The sequence below is a fragment of the Rhinolophus sinicus genome, linkage group LG06, assembly GCF_036562045.2.
Source record: "Rhinolophus sinicus isolate RSC01 linkage group LG06, ASM3656204v1, whole genome shotgun sequence".
Taxonomy (NCBI): Eukaryota; Metazoa; Chordata; class Mammalia; order Chiroptera; family Rhinolophidae; genus Rhinolophus; species Rhinolophus sinicus.
The window spans coordinates 29,893,421-29,910,491 of NC_133756.1; the positions used below are offsets into that span (position 1 = coordinate 29,893,421).

The 17,071-nt window shown below is 38.0% G+C and overlaps 1 protein-coding gene across 8 annotated transcripts in view; it reads left to right on the plus strand.

Moving 5' to 3' along the window:
• PATJ (PATJ crumbs cell polarity complex component) overlaps positions 1–17,071 on the plus strand; it is a 299,829-nt gene that overhangs the window by 260,888 nt on the left and 21,870 nt on the right. For 7 of the 8 annotated variants that reach the window (XM_019731220.2, XM_074334813.1, XM_074334816.1 and 4 more), the window contains 7 exons: positions 4,194–4,387; positions 6,620–6,767; positions 7,861–7,947; positions 11,635–11,749; positions 12,472–12,509; positions 15,833–15,955; positions 16,704–16,808. In XM_019731220.2, the coding sequence (XP_019586779.2) occupies positions 4,194–4,387; positions 6,620–6,767; positions 7,861–7,947; positions 11,635–11,749; positions 12,472–12,509; positions 15,833–15,955; positions 16,704–16,808 (810 nt within the window). The remainder of the gene's footprint in view (positions 1–4,193; positions 4,388–6,619; positions 6,768–7,860; positions 7,948–11,634; positions 11,750–12,471; positions 12,510–15,832; positions 15,956–16,703; positions 16,809–17,071) is intronic. The other variant, XM_074334815.1, reaches the window with a different exon arrangement.

Genomic DNA, 17,071 nt, shown 5'->3' on the forward strand with positions numbered 1-17,071 from the left:
TTATTAAAAATTGAAATGCTTAACTTGCCTCTTTCAAATGGACTCTCATTTAGCAAAGGCGTTAAAGCCTTTTAAAAAGTGCCAAGGCAGGCAGTGTCTGAAAAGGGGAACGGATGAATAGAAAGTCAATGCCAGGCGTTCTGGTAGGTGGAACTAAAGAGCTTTTTCAATGGTGTGAAACCTTTAGGCAACATTTATTTCTTTCATTGGATGAATTTAATTGAATAGTTAACATTTTATGGTGGGCATGTGCATTTTTGCTTTGCAACTTTAATATAGCACATTATGAATGACATCATAGTATTTTATTTTTCCCTTTGGTGGTTCGAGTCTGCCTCCCAAGATGAAACCAGAGATATAATTAAGGGCAGAAAATATAGGGAAGAAGGAGTTAAAAGAGAGGCCAGGCTGACTGCAAATTAAATTCAGGGCAAGTTATAGGATTTCTCTGCAAGCTTTACTGTGCTTTATCATTGGATTTAGGACATATTCCCAGTACATTCATTAAGGTACAAGTGTATGAGGTTAGAAAAATAAGTAAGGCCTCTTTGGGAATTGGCTTGACTGCTTTAACATACAACAACATTTTTTAACGGTCAGGAGTTTTAGGGTTTTTTTTTTTTTTCTCCCCAGCTTTTCTAATTAACAGGTCATATCACAATTGGCTGTATAAAATGAGTAAATTGAATATTCAAAAGGGTACAGATGCATACATGCCTTGATACTTAGATGATTTGTAAGCCAACAAATTATTCTGTAATTGTTACTTGAAACTGAATATGTGCATTATCTTGATTGTGACAATGGTTGCACAGGTGTAAATCCACATAAATTAAGAGTATAAATTATACACTTCAAATCTGTTTATTTTATAACAGTTATACCTCAGTAAAAAAGTTTAACTATATCTATTTGTGTTGGATAGACCCGCAGCTGAAACTGTTCTCTTCCATAAAGTATATTCAGGTACAAGTGAACACTCAGGACAGGTAGGTTAACATGAAGAAAGCAAATTTGTTTTAAGTGGAAAGAGATCTTATTTGAAATGTCAAATAAACCATCTTCTGGCATCTAGCCGAATTATATTACCCAACATGGATGGATAGTCTGCACTTCTCCTTAAAGATGAGCAGGACAGGCTCTTCTCTTCCCCCAGACAGGATCTAGTCCATAAGAGCATAACGTGTATTTAGTCAATGAACGTAGCTCTTCGTTTGGTCAAGCAACATGTTTCCTTTCTAAGCAGCTTTAGACCCCACATTTCAACTGGTTCTAATTGTGGTTGCTAAGTACAGATGCATGCCAGTGCATAATCAGCCTGTGGCCTGCAGGTGGTCTTGAGAAGAAGACATACCAGCTTTGGTGTGGTATATTTTGAGACCATGAAACAAGGCAACTCTACATCAGTTCATTTCCAAACAGTGGCCTTTCTGTTCATAAGGGCCCTCTACATTGTGCAGGCTGGTCTTCCATGGCTTTAATACTATCCTCATGTTCAGCTTAGGACCAGCCAGATTTTATTTACAAATATATAGTCAAATAATATTTTAACATGGTAAGATTTATGATTCTGTCATTAGCATAGACTGTCTTCTTTCTGGTTCTCCTTTCAGGGTCAGTTCCTCCTCTTACCCTACCTCTACTCCCATTGTTCCCTCTATTTTTATGTGGGGGAACAGGAAGGGTAGAAAGCGGATGCCTGGTTTTCCCTGTGGATTAAAATAATGAGGAACTGCTGCCCTACTTTTGTTATTCTTTCCTTCCAAAGCAGTGGTTCACCCACCTTTCCACTTGCCCGTCCTACCCAAGGGACCCGATACATTCCCAGTGACAACTGTGACTTCCTGTAGCCCTTCTTCTCAAATAAGGAGCCCTGGTTTTTCCACCCTTACCCTTCTCCAATCAATGTTCTAAATAATGCATGTAGTGCTTAAGGTAATACATCACCCCACAATATTCTAGCCATACAGTGATATTTTTCTTATGAGTATTGTGCATTTAGTGGTATCTCTTGATAAGCAGAGGAGGAAATGAAAACTTTGAATTGACAGCAAATGGCTTTGATTTGAGCAGGCATCTTGATGCTAGAATTTAGTACAAATTGCCTTTGTAATATTAGAGCTTAATGACAATGCTTTTGATTAAAAGTATAATTGTTAGGGCCTTTTAAAAAGGTATTTTAGAGGCTTCTAGAATTCACCTTCAATCCATGGAGGTAACTTTTTTCCAACTGAGTAACAGAAGTGGTCTTGTGTGCCATCTATTGGAATACAGGAAAATAATCAGCTCAGACCACATTTTCTAGAGATGTTGTTTTCCCCTTTGTTCTGTGGTTTCACCTCACCAACAGTGAGAATGGACCTAAAGTCGCAGTGACTTCTGGTGCTGAGAGAAAACAGCCCTGATTACAATTACTTCGATTCCTTATAGAATATCAACTTTGAACTTACATCAAGCTTAACTGTGTGCCAAGCCCTGTGCCGAATGCATTACAGGGTTTGTTTCATTTAACCCTCCTGACACTAAGTCAATATTATTATCATTATTGCGTCCAATTCATAGATGATACAATTGAAGCTTAGCTTGAGTAATTTACATAAGGTTTCACATAGTAAGTTAGAATCAGCACTCAAACCGAAGTCCATCTATATCCAAAACCGTGCTTAACCATTGTTATTCTGGATACAGTTAATTGAGTACACACACCCACCAAGATATACCAGGAAAGAAAAAGTAGCTTAAAAAGTAGCCTTCTAAACATTTTCTTAACTCAACAGAGTCAACTTTGAGTAACAGCTCAAAAGTCACCTTCTCCAAGAAGGGTTCATTCCTCTTTTCTCCGTTCTGTGTCACCATGCTTTATGACATGAGTCCTTAGTTTTTGGAATGTTAGAATTAGAAAAACTTCAGACCAGCCCCTCACTATATAAACGAAGGACTGGAAGTCCAGAGATAGGCTTGACCTGCCTAGGACACACACGGATGGACCAGCATCGTTAGGGAACTCTTCCATTCTGCCATCTACCTGCCCATGAACACAGGTGGAACCAGCATTATTAGGGAACTCTTCCATTCTGCCATCTACCTGGCCATGGCCTGGACCCATCCTTCCCTTTGTTTGAGTCTTTTCTTAGCTGTGACCTTGAGGGAATGACCTGTGACTCCTTTCTTCTGAGTCCTGCACTCCTCTGCCCCTCAATTTCTTCCTGTGTCAGATTCACTAACCACCATCAGTACTTGGCTTTCTCTGTGGCAGGGGCTCCAATAACCCATTCTAAGAGGAAATTGTGAGGCAGCGTGCTATAGAGACTAAAAAGGTAGTCTGGAAAGATAGTCCGGTTCAAATCTTGGCTCCTCCACCTGCTCGCTGTGCAACCTTGATCAAGTTACTTAACCTCTCCATGCCTCAGTTTCCTCATAAGTAAAATGGTAATAATATCTGTTTGCGAGAATTAGTATAAGGATTAAATGAGTAAATATTCATAAAGTGCTAGTACACAAGCACTACATAAGTATTTGTTAAGTAAAAAATTAATAAGTTGACTATGATCTCCATTTAACAAACAAGGAACTAGAGGCTCACAGAGGTGGCATGACTTGCCCAAATTCACATGACTCACCAGAAGCAGGGCCATGGTTTTACTCAGTGCTGTTTCCAATACAGTTTGCTGTGTCGTGTGTGGTCCTATCTGGGCTTACTCAGATCCAGATTCAAATGAGGTGACTTCAGGGGGTCTTGGACGCTGTTGGAAGTACTGGTCCCTCATTTCCTCCAACCTGTTCTGAAGTAGTCGTGATGTCAGCAATTAAGTGAGGATGCCAAATTTAATAAGCAAACTGAGTCTAAAAATGCTGACCAAGTACTAATATTTATTTCCCTTTTGACCTCAATTAAATGAGCCAGTTAGTCCCTGCTCTCCTTCTCTCATGTTGATTCCATAATAAAATTCACAGCTATGCAAAATTGCATTATCATGTGTGCTAACCCACCCTCTATGCTTATTTGGGGTGGGGGAGTCACCTCCTTTGCATTTGAAGCAGCTACGACTGCTAGTTGTCACTCCCTGTGTGCTTTGGAAATAGCTGGAAATTTCTAGAGGTTTTTAACAGGCAGCATCAAGGAGCTCCAGCTGACAGAGCAGGCTGAGAGGCCTCTGCTGTCAGCAGCCCATCTTGGATGCCCATTGTTCCAGGTTAATGGGGTTGACCTGAGGAGCGCCAGCCATGAAGAAGCCATCACAGCCCTGAGACAGACCCCCCAGAAGGTGCGACTGGTGGTGTATAGAGATGAAGCGCACTACAGGGACGAGGAAAACTTGGAGATTTTCCCTGTAGATCTGCAGAAGAAGGCCGGCCGAGGACTGGGCCTGAGCATCGTTGGGAAACGGTAAAAAAAAAAAAAATGTTGTGCAAGTCAGGATTAATTGGCCTTTTTCTTTCAGAGGTCTAGGGACTAATGCCTATAAATACTGAAAGATAAAGCCTAGTATAAACTAATAATATGATTTCTAAAATTAACATATTTATAAATATTTGAACAACACAGGTCATATTTCTGAGCAAGATCTTACTCCCCCCAAAAAATATGTCATATCAAGATAAAACTCTAAGCCAAATCAACCTAGACTGTTCAGACTTATTCCTATATAGAGTAAGAACAGTCAGCAAGGTTCTTTCAAGGTGGAGTCACTTAGATCTGAGGCTTGCAACGGTTTATTAAAGTAACAATACCCAAGAAACAGCTAATATCAATAGATAGATTTATGCAATCTTGGGTTAAGAAAATTGCTCTGCCATAGAGTACCATGTTAATCTAATACTGTGAAAGTAGTTGAGGAGTTACTAAAACTAGTTGAGTAGACATAGTTGAGGGACACATACATTCTTCATCACAGTAGTTTTCTATTAGAAAGACGTCCCAAAAATAATAACTTGCACCAAAAATGGAGGTAGATCCTGGTGGCTAGGCTGTTCTTTTGAAGACTATGCTACTTACCCATATGATGGGAATTACAGTAATTGTTCTAGATAATATTAGTAGATTTCTCTTGCATTTGATTAGACAGGTAATACGAAACTGCAATTCTCGCTTCCAATGTTTTACTGGCTTTAGATATCTAGTGTGTATTTATTCCAACAGGGTCGCAGAGTTTTCAGGTAACATTCCAATGTGGTCTTAAATGATGTGAATCATCTTCTTAGAAAGAATTCGAGTTCGTTTTATCTGTATTATATCATGTGCCCTCACAGACCTCCGATGACTAGCTTTCTTCCAGCAGTCCAAGGTGTTATTAAAATAAAAATATTAACTACCATTTTTGAGCACTGATATTGTGCTAAGTACTGTACGTTTATGGTCTCATTTTTTTTTTACTTCAGCACCATAAAACCATCACCCTGAAAATGCATTATAAAACAAAACAGTGGAGACTCACATTTCTAAACAAAATCAATGCACATCTGGATGCAGAGTAACTGCTAGAGCCCATGTTGGAGTCTGCTTTCTTCTTGTGACACATACATGTGCCTGGGAGATTCCACTTAGAGTAATGGTTTTTACTTTATTATCTCATAGTAGATGGATGAAATAGTACAATACCGGTATTTCAGATTGAGGTTTTAAGGAATATTTACATTCCTTAACACAAAAAGTTCCATTGTAAAGGATCAAATAGATAAGCTCTCAACATTCACAATTCTTTAACTAGTAATTGTATGACTAGGAATTTATCCTAAATATATGCTTGTAGATATGTTACTCATTGCACCTTGTTTGCAATATCTAAAAAATGGAAATAACTCGTGTCCATCAATAATTAACTGATAAGTGAAATTAAAGAACATCCATAGAATAGTATGCAGGCATAAATAATGAGGAAGCTCCAGTGCCAGTCAAGACCAATTGCCAAGGTGTAGTAAGTGAAAAAAGCAAAGGTAAAGAAAACAAAACTGGAGGGAAAAAGGAGTGTATGTGCATGTATATCCATTCATACATATGTGTACTACACACACATGCATTTGCTTGTGTATACACACAATGTCTCTTGGAGATATCCAAGAAGGGTAACATTGGTTACCTAGGAGAAGGGAACTTGGCGATTGGGGAACACACGTGAGAGGGAAACTTTTCAAGGTCTCCCTTTTTAACCTCTTGAATTTTGAGACATCCGTTTATTTATTTATCAAAGCAATACAATTCAAACCTTAACGTAATAATGTCAGGAAAAGGGAGTGTGAGAGACTAGAAATAGATCAGATGCTAATAATTGAACTGATCTCTGAGGAAATAACCTGTACATTTTAAGAGTACTTAACTCCACTTTTTAAGGTGAATTTCCATTTCATTTCACTAAAATTATCCTCTTGTAGAAATTATGCCCTTGGGCCAATAAAAATGAATATTACAATAGGCAGCATAAATAGGCATAAACTATTTAAAGGGTGAGCACTCTGAGGTTTATCATTTGGGAAGTTAGTGGATATTATTGGATTAGATGGCTTCATAGGGCACGTCTTCCAAGTTTTAGGACTTAGTGAATCTATGTAGAATGTCAGTAATCTCAAATTGAATAAAGGAATATTAAATTGTGCCAATACCACTGCTTTATGATACTCACAGAAATGGAAGCGGAGTGTTTATTTCTGACATTGTGAAAGGTGGAGCCGCAGACCTCGATGGGAGATTGATTCAGGGAGATCAGATCTTATCTGTGAATGGAGAAGACATGAGAAATGCCTCACAAGAGACAGTGGCCACTGTCCTCAAGGTGAGTCCGTAGGCTGCTTTCTGCCTTGCTGGCACAACCGAAGTCCAGTGGGAACAGTTCTGATCTAGCTTAGTTGTAAAATGTGTTGGATGTTATAATGGCACTAGTTTTTACCGGAGGTCTAATCTCTGATTATTTTCGCCAACCAGGAATAGCTTTAAAAGAAAGCTGTTATATTGACTTAGCAGGATTGAAAATAACCCTACTTTGGGATTTCTAAGCTATATTTTCCTACTTGTGAAAATTCCAAGTATCTACAGTTGTCTTAGTCCAAATGCATTTGATGGGATGGGCTGTCCTGGAGTAACAAAATTCATCCTCCTCTCTCTAAGGCTGTGTCAGGGAGCATATTACTGGGGCTTCATCAAATACAGCTTTTATTGCTTGAAGGAATGTTAAGACTACCTAGACCAATTCCTCCAATTTCACAAGTGACGTTCGAAAAGTAGAATGGCATACCCAAGGTCATAACACACTCCTTGAGTGGTTTTCCTGCCACCCAAGCTGTCCTCACTGAAGCTCTGGAGATGCTAAGGTGCAAAATTGACTTCCAAGGGCCTCTGCCACCTCCTTTGGAAGAAACTGGTCAATAAAAATTCTTGTAAATATCCATTCGACTACAACCAGGTGCATTTTATTCTGTTTCACAAATAGCCATGGACGCTTTTGCAAAGACAAATGGATTTTGTTTCTTTTAAAATCCTGATTTCCTAATATAGTCAATTCTCAATTATTACTCAAGAGAGGATTTATTTGTATTTGTAGATTACTTCTGTCTTTGATTTTTCTGTGTTCCTTTTCACCACTTTTTCTTAGTTATTTCACTGCTTATTAGAAGGGGAAAGGGAGAGAAAAGAGGTGAATTGAAATGTAATTCTTTAAAGAAGTCATGAAGTCATGAAATGAATATCATTTAGTTCATACATTTTTGTTATTTTGTATGTTTTTTTGATTACTGAATTTCCTTTTTGCCCATTGCATTCATCACTCATTTACAATTCTTTGCTGCAGAGATGAGGGGAGGCTCTGCTGTGATCATTTAGAACATAAATGCTACTGTTTTTCACTTCTGTTCTTTTCTTGTGTTCCCAAGTGTGCACAGGGGCTTGTACAGCTAGAGATTGGAAGACTCAGAGCTGGTTCCTGGACCTCCTCGAGGAAGACATCACACAACAGTCAGGTTGTTGATGACTTCCTGTCAGACTGACTCACTCCCTGTCCCCGTTGGGAGAAAGTCCCTGTTTCATAATGACTGTTTGGCAATAGTGTGTACTGTACAGCATATTCCCAATACCAAGTTCAGTGTATTTTAATGTGGTGTTCAAAATAAAAATGAAAGGTGGGATGGAAATTTATTAATCCCTAGATTTTTCTCTCCTTTATTGCCTGCAAATGTTTTCTTAGGACCGTTTTTCTCCCCCACTATTAGTTCTATATTGCCTATGCATGCATGTACACAGCTGTGTTTATTTAAAAAAAAGAAAGAAAGAAAGAAAGAAAGAAGCAACATCTGGTGGCAATTTGACCCTCATTAGCACAACATTGTTCTATTCATTCAATTAAATATTGCTATAAAGTTAACTTGTGAATAGCTACTCACACATGCTGAGGGCAATTAATGGTATATTCCTAGGAGAGTGAAATGTGAGGGTTTCTCCTGTGGGAGGGAGGCTCACATGGGTGATATTTTGTGGGTTAGCAAACATCTTATGTTTATTTGCAAGGCTGATATAAGTGCCACTTTTTTTTTAACAAAGTATATTTCACTGTTTTGTTTTGTTTTGTTTTCATTGTAATGGCTGAGAAAAATCAAGATGGTAGACTATATGTTTAGTCCCATTTGGCATATAATAAAACCATAGAAACTTATATGTTACTCCTTATTCCCCTTTGTGGGTTATAGATGAGCCTTTGTTTTGAGGTTAAAAGCATGACTTTTGGTCCCTTCCCCAGTTGCTTTAGACTTAAAGCCTTTCCAAGACCTTTGTTCAGAAGACTATCTGATTTTTGTGGTTAGAACACAGGTGCTTCTGAAATGCTATTAGCTGCCACCTTTGCCTCATTGGTGTTAGAAAATAAGTGAGGAAAAACACCATTGTACAGATAGTGTCTCAGACTAGCTGGCTTGTCTAAGAAAATCCTCAAAGAAGTCAAACCCAATAAACATCACGTTAAGTTTAGAATTTTTTTCTTTTTTTTTTCTTTTTTCTTTTTCTTTTTTGCGTTTCTGGCTTATGTAATGGACAGCAAGTATCATCTGTGCTGAGACACACTGCCGCAGTAGGATTCCAGGAGTGAATGGTTGGTGATGATTCTCAGAGACTTGTATCAACAGTGGCAACTTGGGATGCAAAATAGTTGTCTTAGCCCTTCCTTAATGGAAGATGTATTTGTTGAGTGATGTTAGTAAAGCCTCTTTGTACACAGGAGGTTAGAATGCAGAATGGACAATACTGGAGGTGAAATTTATTCTTCCTGGAGCATACATAAGGTCTTATTCCTCATGTCTTGTTCCATTGGGTCTTATTCCAAAAGGAGTTTGATAGTTTGAAAGCAGGTTGAAGGCATCCCAGACAGAAGGAGTAGCATATGGAAAGGCACAAAGGAGTACAGGAATTCCAGTATTTTAAGAAAAGTCTGGACTGACAGGTGAGGTGGTGGGTAGAACTGGATTTCTGTCCTTGAAGAATGTCTTAGTGATGAACAAAGTTCATACTCCAGTTAAATACAGAGTTAACAAGTTTAGCTGCTGAATCATTAAATGTCCACCATTACCATCTATCTGGTATACAAATGTGAGCTGTCATATTTTAGAAACCAGGGACAAAGTGTTATTTACTTTTATTTCACCTTCTTGTACAGAATTTTTATTTCAGAGGGTAGAAGTTTAATTCAATTTTAAGAAAAACAGTAAATATGTTTTATCCTTACTTTGTCCTTAAAATTATGGCTGAGGTGATGCAAGAGTCTGCACTGATATTTGGCTAATTGGAAGAAGGCTTCTAGCTGGCTATGAAAAGGAAGTGTCCTCCATTATCAGTTCAAGATCAGCTGGTGACCCAGGTGGAGGAAAAGAGGGTCCCATCCCAAACATTTCATCTCTAGACCCAGGACCCTCTAAGGACAAAGATTTCTGTCTTACCAATTATAAGATAAGAAGATAGATGCCTTCTTTTGAATGCCAAGGAGAATTTTAACTCGTTGACTTGGCCTGGAGAAAGTGGGTTCATTAAGAGATCTTCTAGCATTGGGGCCTCTTCTTTCAAAATGTCTTTTCCCACCAACCAGGAACAAGTATCTCTATTCTGCAGAGGAAAGTGTGTAATAGAAAAAAAAGCACTTTAGCAATCTTTTCCTCATGTAACTGAGGGAACACTGCCAGGCAAAGTCCTTATTTATAAAGGCCTTGGCGAACACATTTTTCTGAGATTTTTTTTTTTTTTTAGGCAAAAGTTATGTTCTGTACTTCCTCAATTCAGAGTAGTTATCTACGCATTATAGCACCATTGATTTAAATCATATCCTTTCAGGAAAAATATAGGAAAGTGACTGTTCAGCTTGGGGCTGGGAACCGCAGGTTGCTCAGCCTATACTTAGGGGGTGAGGTACAGTGGGCTGTTCAAGTGTTTGGAGAACTTACCAAATCCAAAAGGAAACATATAAAAATATTCCTTTAAATGTATATATTCATTCAGAAATGTACTAATGTTTATAACTCACTTTGAAGTGATTTTTTTTAAAAAGATCACTTGAGTTATGAATAAATGAATGGATATGTGAAGAGGACAGTATAACAAAATATTAATTGTGGAATCTAGGTGTGTGTATGGATGTCTACTGTATAATTCTTTTAACTTTTCTCTATAGTTCAAAATTTTATAGTAAGGAGTGTTAAAATATTCAACAACTTGCATCATAGAACTAAGGAAGTGGACCAAATTATAATTTATCAAGTGATAATTGTGACCTTAGGTTTAGCTTAAAATTTTGAGGCAATTAGGCATAACCTGGATAATTTGGAAGGAAAAAAAATGATTCACTATTGGTAACATTGTGTTCTACATTGGAAAGGTCCTTCATTATGTATATGATTCTCAGTGAATAGCCACTAACCATACATGACTATGCATTTTAGACCTCAAACATTTATTTAAATGGATAAAAGGACAGTAATGAAGGTACAGCAGTAATGGAGGTACAGAAGATTGAGCTGAATTATTACTGACTCTAGGAAAATCTTTGAGAAAAAAATTAACATATTGCTAGAACAACATATTCCCTTGACATGTACGGCTTTTTCCTACAATTGAGGGTTCCATTTGGTCAAGTTTCTATTAATTAAGGTTTTTTTTTAATACTTGTTTTAGCAAAATAGATCATGTGATTTGGGTGATAAGGGAATAAATATTGACTCTAGCCCCAAATGCACATAGTGTCGTTAACTGATCATATGTAAACACGATGTAACCACTTAGGAAAATGTTTTTGATTTCATGTTGAACAAGAAAAGCTTCAATTATTGCATATTTTCTTCCTTGATGATTGAAGCTATTAGGTTGGTGCAAAAGTAATTGCGGTTTAAAGGGTTAAAAATAATTGTAAAAACCACAGTTACTTTTACACCAACTTACTACATATGAAAGCACATACAGTGGAGAAAGCAATGAAGAAAAATGTTAGATAGGATTGTGTTAGGATGGTAAAAGAGTGAGTATGGGTAATTTTTGTTTTTTTGTTTTTTAGCCTTTTCAGAATTTTCCATTTCATGGTTACAGTTATTCCAGTAATTATAATACTAATAATACGTATAAATTTTTAAGACCAAGTCAGTGTTTCAACACAGCTGACCTCTGGGTTTCTTTTTCAGGGGAGTCAGCATAGCACACACAGCAGCTTTCCTCCTTCCCTTGCTCCTGTCATCACCAGCCTCCAAAACCTGGTCGGCACAAAAAGAACTTCAGATCCTTCCCCCCAAAATTCAGGTATTTCTTGGACACACCTCAAGCAAAACCATCCTATTCCCAGTTTTTGTTTTTAATATTAATATTTTTTAAAACAATCTTCCACCTTTAATTAAAATATTTTTAAATCTTTGAACTTGGCCACATAAGCTCCAAGCTTTCTAAGAGGCCTGCTCGGAAGGAAGTAAAGCCATAGAGATTCATTTTTAGAATGTGCCTTTAACTTTTACACCAATCACATGAAAAGCAGAAATCTGAAACGCTCCTTCAAGCCAAACCATTTACAAAGAGAAAATTTAAAAATTACAGGTCACTCAAGGAAGGTCAGAAGTGCGTGTACCATTGGGGTGGGGCATGGCAAGGGTCTTTTTAAGTCTTTCCTTGGGTAGAGGGTTATCTTTGATGAACGCAGACAAATGTACAGTGAAACAAAATGGCTTGCCCTTCAAGCTATTTAATCACCATATTCCAGGCAGCTACTGCTGCAGTCCATCAGCTTTGTCAGACCAAATGATTATGGCCACATTGGTCTCCGACAGAGAGGATGTCTTTGAAATAGAAGACGTAGCCCCTGATCAATGGCTGCCAGTTGGGATTTTGGGAAAGTGTAGAAAGCCTGCTTGCTTCAGTATTCCCTCTTGAAAGTCCTAGAAAATGGTACTGTTTTCATGAGACAATATTATATCCTAAATATATTACCTCTTAATTTTAAAAAGTTAATTGTGTTGCTTCTTTATTTGTAGGCACAGATCTGGGACCAAGGACCGTTGAGATTATCAGGGTAAGTCAGTTATTTTTGCTGTTTTTCTGGTTTATGTTGGATTTGCATAAAATGTACATTTTTCCCTTAATACAATTTGTTGGATTGTTAGTGTGCTCTTTTAAGTTACTGAAAAAATTTGTGGTCTATATAATGTAAACAAACTTAGAAAAATATAGTAAAACATATAGATGAGACCACTGTGAATTTTTTGGAACATCCTACCCACTACATTTTGTGTATGAACTTTAAGTTTTACAAAACAGGGCAGCTGGTTAGCTCAGTTGGTTAGAGTGTGGTGCTCTTAACAAGTTTGCTGGTTTGATCCCCGCATGAGCCACTGTGAGCTGCACCCTCCACAACTAGGTTGAAACAACTACTTGACTTGGAGCTGATGGATCCTGGAAGAACACACTTAAAAAAAAAAAAAAAGTTTTACAAAACGAAAAATGGTATGGTAGCATATTAGACATACTCTTGTAGCTTTTTTCACGTAAAAGCATGAACTTTTCGTCATGCCAATAAGTATTTTTTGACAGCATATAGCATGGTTTTTATTGGTTACATAATACTCCATCATATGAATATGCTAAACATTTTTTAATCATCTTCCTCTAATAAAACAATTAACATATGTCTCAACTTTATCTTTTATAATAAAATACCTTTGTATTTTCTTTTATGCCCATATCGTGGGTGATTTCCTCAGAATTAACTCCTAGAAATGAAATTGTTGAGTCAAAAGCCACACTTGTTAAAAACTTGTATACATATTGCTAAATGACCCTCCTGAGAAGATTGTATAATATGCATTTCACTTCATAAATTTGTGAAATCCTGATTTTCAAACTCCTGTGTGATATCCAGAATATTGGAAAGTAGTCTTCTCTTTTGATTGCTTTGACCAATAAATTTGGGATTCAAGAAATCATTAAAAAATATATATATGACCTTGTTGTAATCATAGTTTGACCATGGTGATGTGATATCTAGCATAACTTAGTTCTCTGGAGTCAATCACAGCTATGTTTGAAAGCACTCTACTATGCTCTGTGACCTGTGGCTAGTTACTTAATGTCAGTTTTCTCACCTGTAGAATGGGGATGATAACACTATGTACCTCACAAAGTAAATATTGTTGTCTGGATGAAATGAGGTATATGTAGCGTAGTACCTAGTGCGTCATAAAGTCCAGGAAGTGGCATTCATTATTATTGGCTTCAGTTTTGACTACATTTGTTCCCAGTATTCTTCCACCAGAGTGGCAACTGAGATGTTCCCATAATGGGGGAATTGAAATGTACCAATATGTGCATAATTATAGATGAGGAAACATCGTGATGGAATTGAACAAAACCAAATTATTACATAAATTTCTCCTTATTCCAATATTTATAAAATGTCCTTTTATGTTTCCTTGTCATTTTAGCCATTTGTTTTCATAATGTTTTATAAAAAGGCCTGCACCTGTTCTCCCCACACCCAGTCCAAGAAGAACAATCATAATGAAACACATCTTGCACACAGGGCTTTACTATTGATGCATTCAGAAAATAGAAGCTAGACACAAGTCCTTTGGAAAACAGGATATAGGCTACCTATTAATGGAGAGGTCAGCATTGCCATTATTCTGTCTTGTAGGCGTAATATGGCAGCACTCATAATAATACATATTGTTAATAATAAAGAATAATTCCTCACACTTACGTGACATGATTTTATAAAGTTTTTTCATATATAGATTTTTGTCATTTTCTTCTTTTCCATTTCCAACTTTATTGAGGTCAAATTGAAGCACACTAAGCTGTGTGTTTTCAAATGATCATTTAAAACTGTAGAAGCCTTGCAACCGCACAGGTCCCTTTGTCACAAACCATTGCCATAGTTGTCATATATTTATATCTATGTAAACTGAGAACCCCAACAAAGTGTTATAATTTTTGCTTTTAACGATTCTACATATTTTATAGAATTTAAGAAGGAAATGGGTCTCATTTTCCTGGTATTTTTGCATGGCTGGTAATTTAGGGTTTTATCCTGGACCTCGTGAATGTTATGCTACATAGACTCTGAAGAAGGCTGATGTTCATGTGTTAGGATGCAATCAACCCAGTTCGGTTCAGACTGCATGTTCCGCCTCCCCTTTTGGGAGTGGTGGTTCAGTGCTCTAATTTGGGTCTGTTTCATATACGTGTAGCTTATACTTGAGCCTGAGAATTCTGTGGATTCACTCCCAGAGGATGAGGAGCCCCTTCTCCAGCTCTCTCTACTCTAGTTTTCTTCCTTTATACTCCCACCGCCAGGGGCTCCTTTTCCTGGTCCCTCTGACCAGAAAGATGGGAGTTTTCTCTCAGAGCGCAGCGTGTACCACCTTGCCAGCTCCTTGCCTACCTCTCACCCTCAGGACCGTACTGCCAGGAAAACAACAGGGACATTCATTCCCGCTGTCGTTTCTCCAAGTTTTGGCTTTCCCTCACAATTTGAGCGTCTTTACTTTTCAGAAGCCTCAGGTAGTTGCTTTTTGTGTTTTGACAAGTTCTTCATTTTAATCAGCAGGAGAGAGAGACTATAGCGTGCGCATGCCACCATGCTGAATCTGGAACTTGTCATTTGTTCTTCTAATGACTTTTAAAATATTAACCATATGATAGAAATGTGGGGGAAACCTGGACTATCGCCAGGATCCCTTCAGCAGGATCCGAGTGAGCCACGTTGCCTCACCTAATCATCTTAGGGAACATTTGCAGTCACATTTCACTTCTCTCTCCAAACTCTGTTGTCATTGTACTGAGTGTCCTCTAAGAGCCTTTGTTTTAATGCAGTCCTACAGCTCTCTTAGAGCCAAGTATGTTTGTTCACACCCAAAAGAGCAGGCTATGTGTAGCAGTTTAATTATAAACACCATATGAAAACATACTTGCCAAGTCTGCATCAAAATTGGCCACTAAACTGAGCAGTTGCACAGGGTTTTTTGTGTGTGTGTTTTGTTGTTGTTATTGTTTTACTTGTGCTGTTGCCTTTTACTGAGCCTTTTCTATAGGCCAGCTCTGCACTATATCACCTCATTTAATCCTCAAACCAATACTGTGAGGTAGGCGGTATTCTCTTCATTTTATGCCTAGAGATGGAAGCCCTGAGAGGTTAAGGAACTTCCTGAAGACGCCCCCAGCTAATTAAGTGCTCCAGCTGAAAAACAGGTCTTTCTGACTCCAAAGGCCCTGCGTTTAATTCCAGTGTTACCCTGGCCTCCTGCATCAAAGAGGATTTTGTTCAGCGGCTATCAGGGGACAATCAGGTAGTGGCTCATTATTAAATATGTGTTATGTTTTGCTTCTTTTTTTTAGGAGCTCAGTGATGCCCTTGGAATCAGTATTGCTGGAGGAAAAGGAAGTCCCCTAGGAGATATCCCAATATTTATTGCCATGATTCAGGCCAACGGTGTGGCTGCACGTACACAGAAGCTTAAAGTAAACAAAAGGGGAATGGTGAAGTGCTAACAGCATGTGGTGGGGTGGGAAAGGAAGTTGCAGCCATGGGCACTTCGTTTAAAGTTGGAATTCCAACAGCCATCAGAGACCCATGCTGAGGGCAAAATGCACTGGAGAAAGTTTATACCTGAAATTCATTAGGTCCCTGGGCATATAAAAATATTATTGTTTTTATCAAAGCTTCTCGATGAAAGAAGAAATTGCAGCTCATTAGCAAAGCCTCCCATACCGTTTTTTTTTTTTTCAGCACCTCAATTCTACTCAAAATTGATTTTCACGTAAGAGAGATTTGACCTTAGACTCTTCCTTCAAGCAAAAGAATCAACATTCTTATGAGTTTTTTCCCCATTGCCCCTTAACTTAGGTAGAAAAATAAGGCAGAAAATATTTGGCTTCCTCATTAGAGCTTTATTGAACAGTTAATTTGTACACCCCACTATTACTGGCGAATGGATGTATGAAACACCACCATTACCAAAATACAAAAGTGGCCTGCCGTGCCTTTTAATCATCAAATCTGACCCCCTTCTTGTTTCTCTGATTGGTCTGTATTTGGGGAAAACCATAAAAATTCCTCATGCTTCTGGAGCATTGCATACACAGTAGAAACTCAGAATCTTCACAATAGCCACAAATGGGAAATATGACTTACAAAGAATTTTAAGCATTCTTCTCAAATTTAATTTTTCTTAATGATAGTGATTTTCTACCACTTTTGTACTTCCAGGTTGGAGATCGGATTGTCAGCATTAATGGGCAACCTTTGGATGGGCTGTCGCACGCGGATGTGGTTAATCTGCTGAAGAACGCCTACGGTCGCATTATCCTGCAGGTACCGCCATCAATAGAACACGCAGCTGCACAAGGCAGATAAGTGGCGTGCAAAAAAGATTGAGCGTCACTGGCAGTAGCATCACCACCCAGCAGGGTGCTTGCTGATGTGAATTATGAAGGTTGAAAGCAAGAAATTATTATTTTTATTCAGAAGTTCTTTAATGCCACCCATACAGGCAGTGAGCATGATTATATGAAAGCATAACAAGGGGAGAAAAATTACTCTTTGCTTCACGTGATAAATCAACAAGGCTTTTAGCT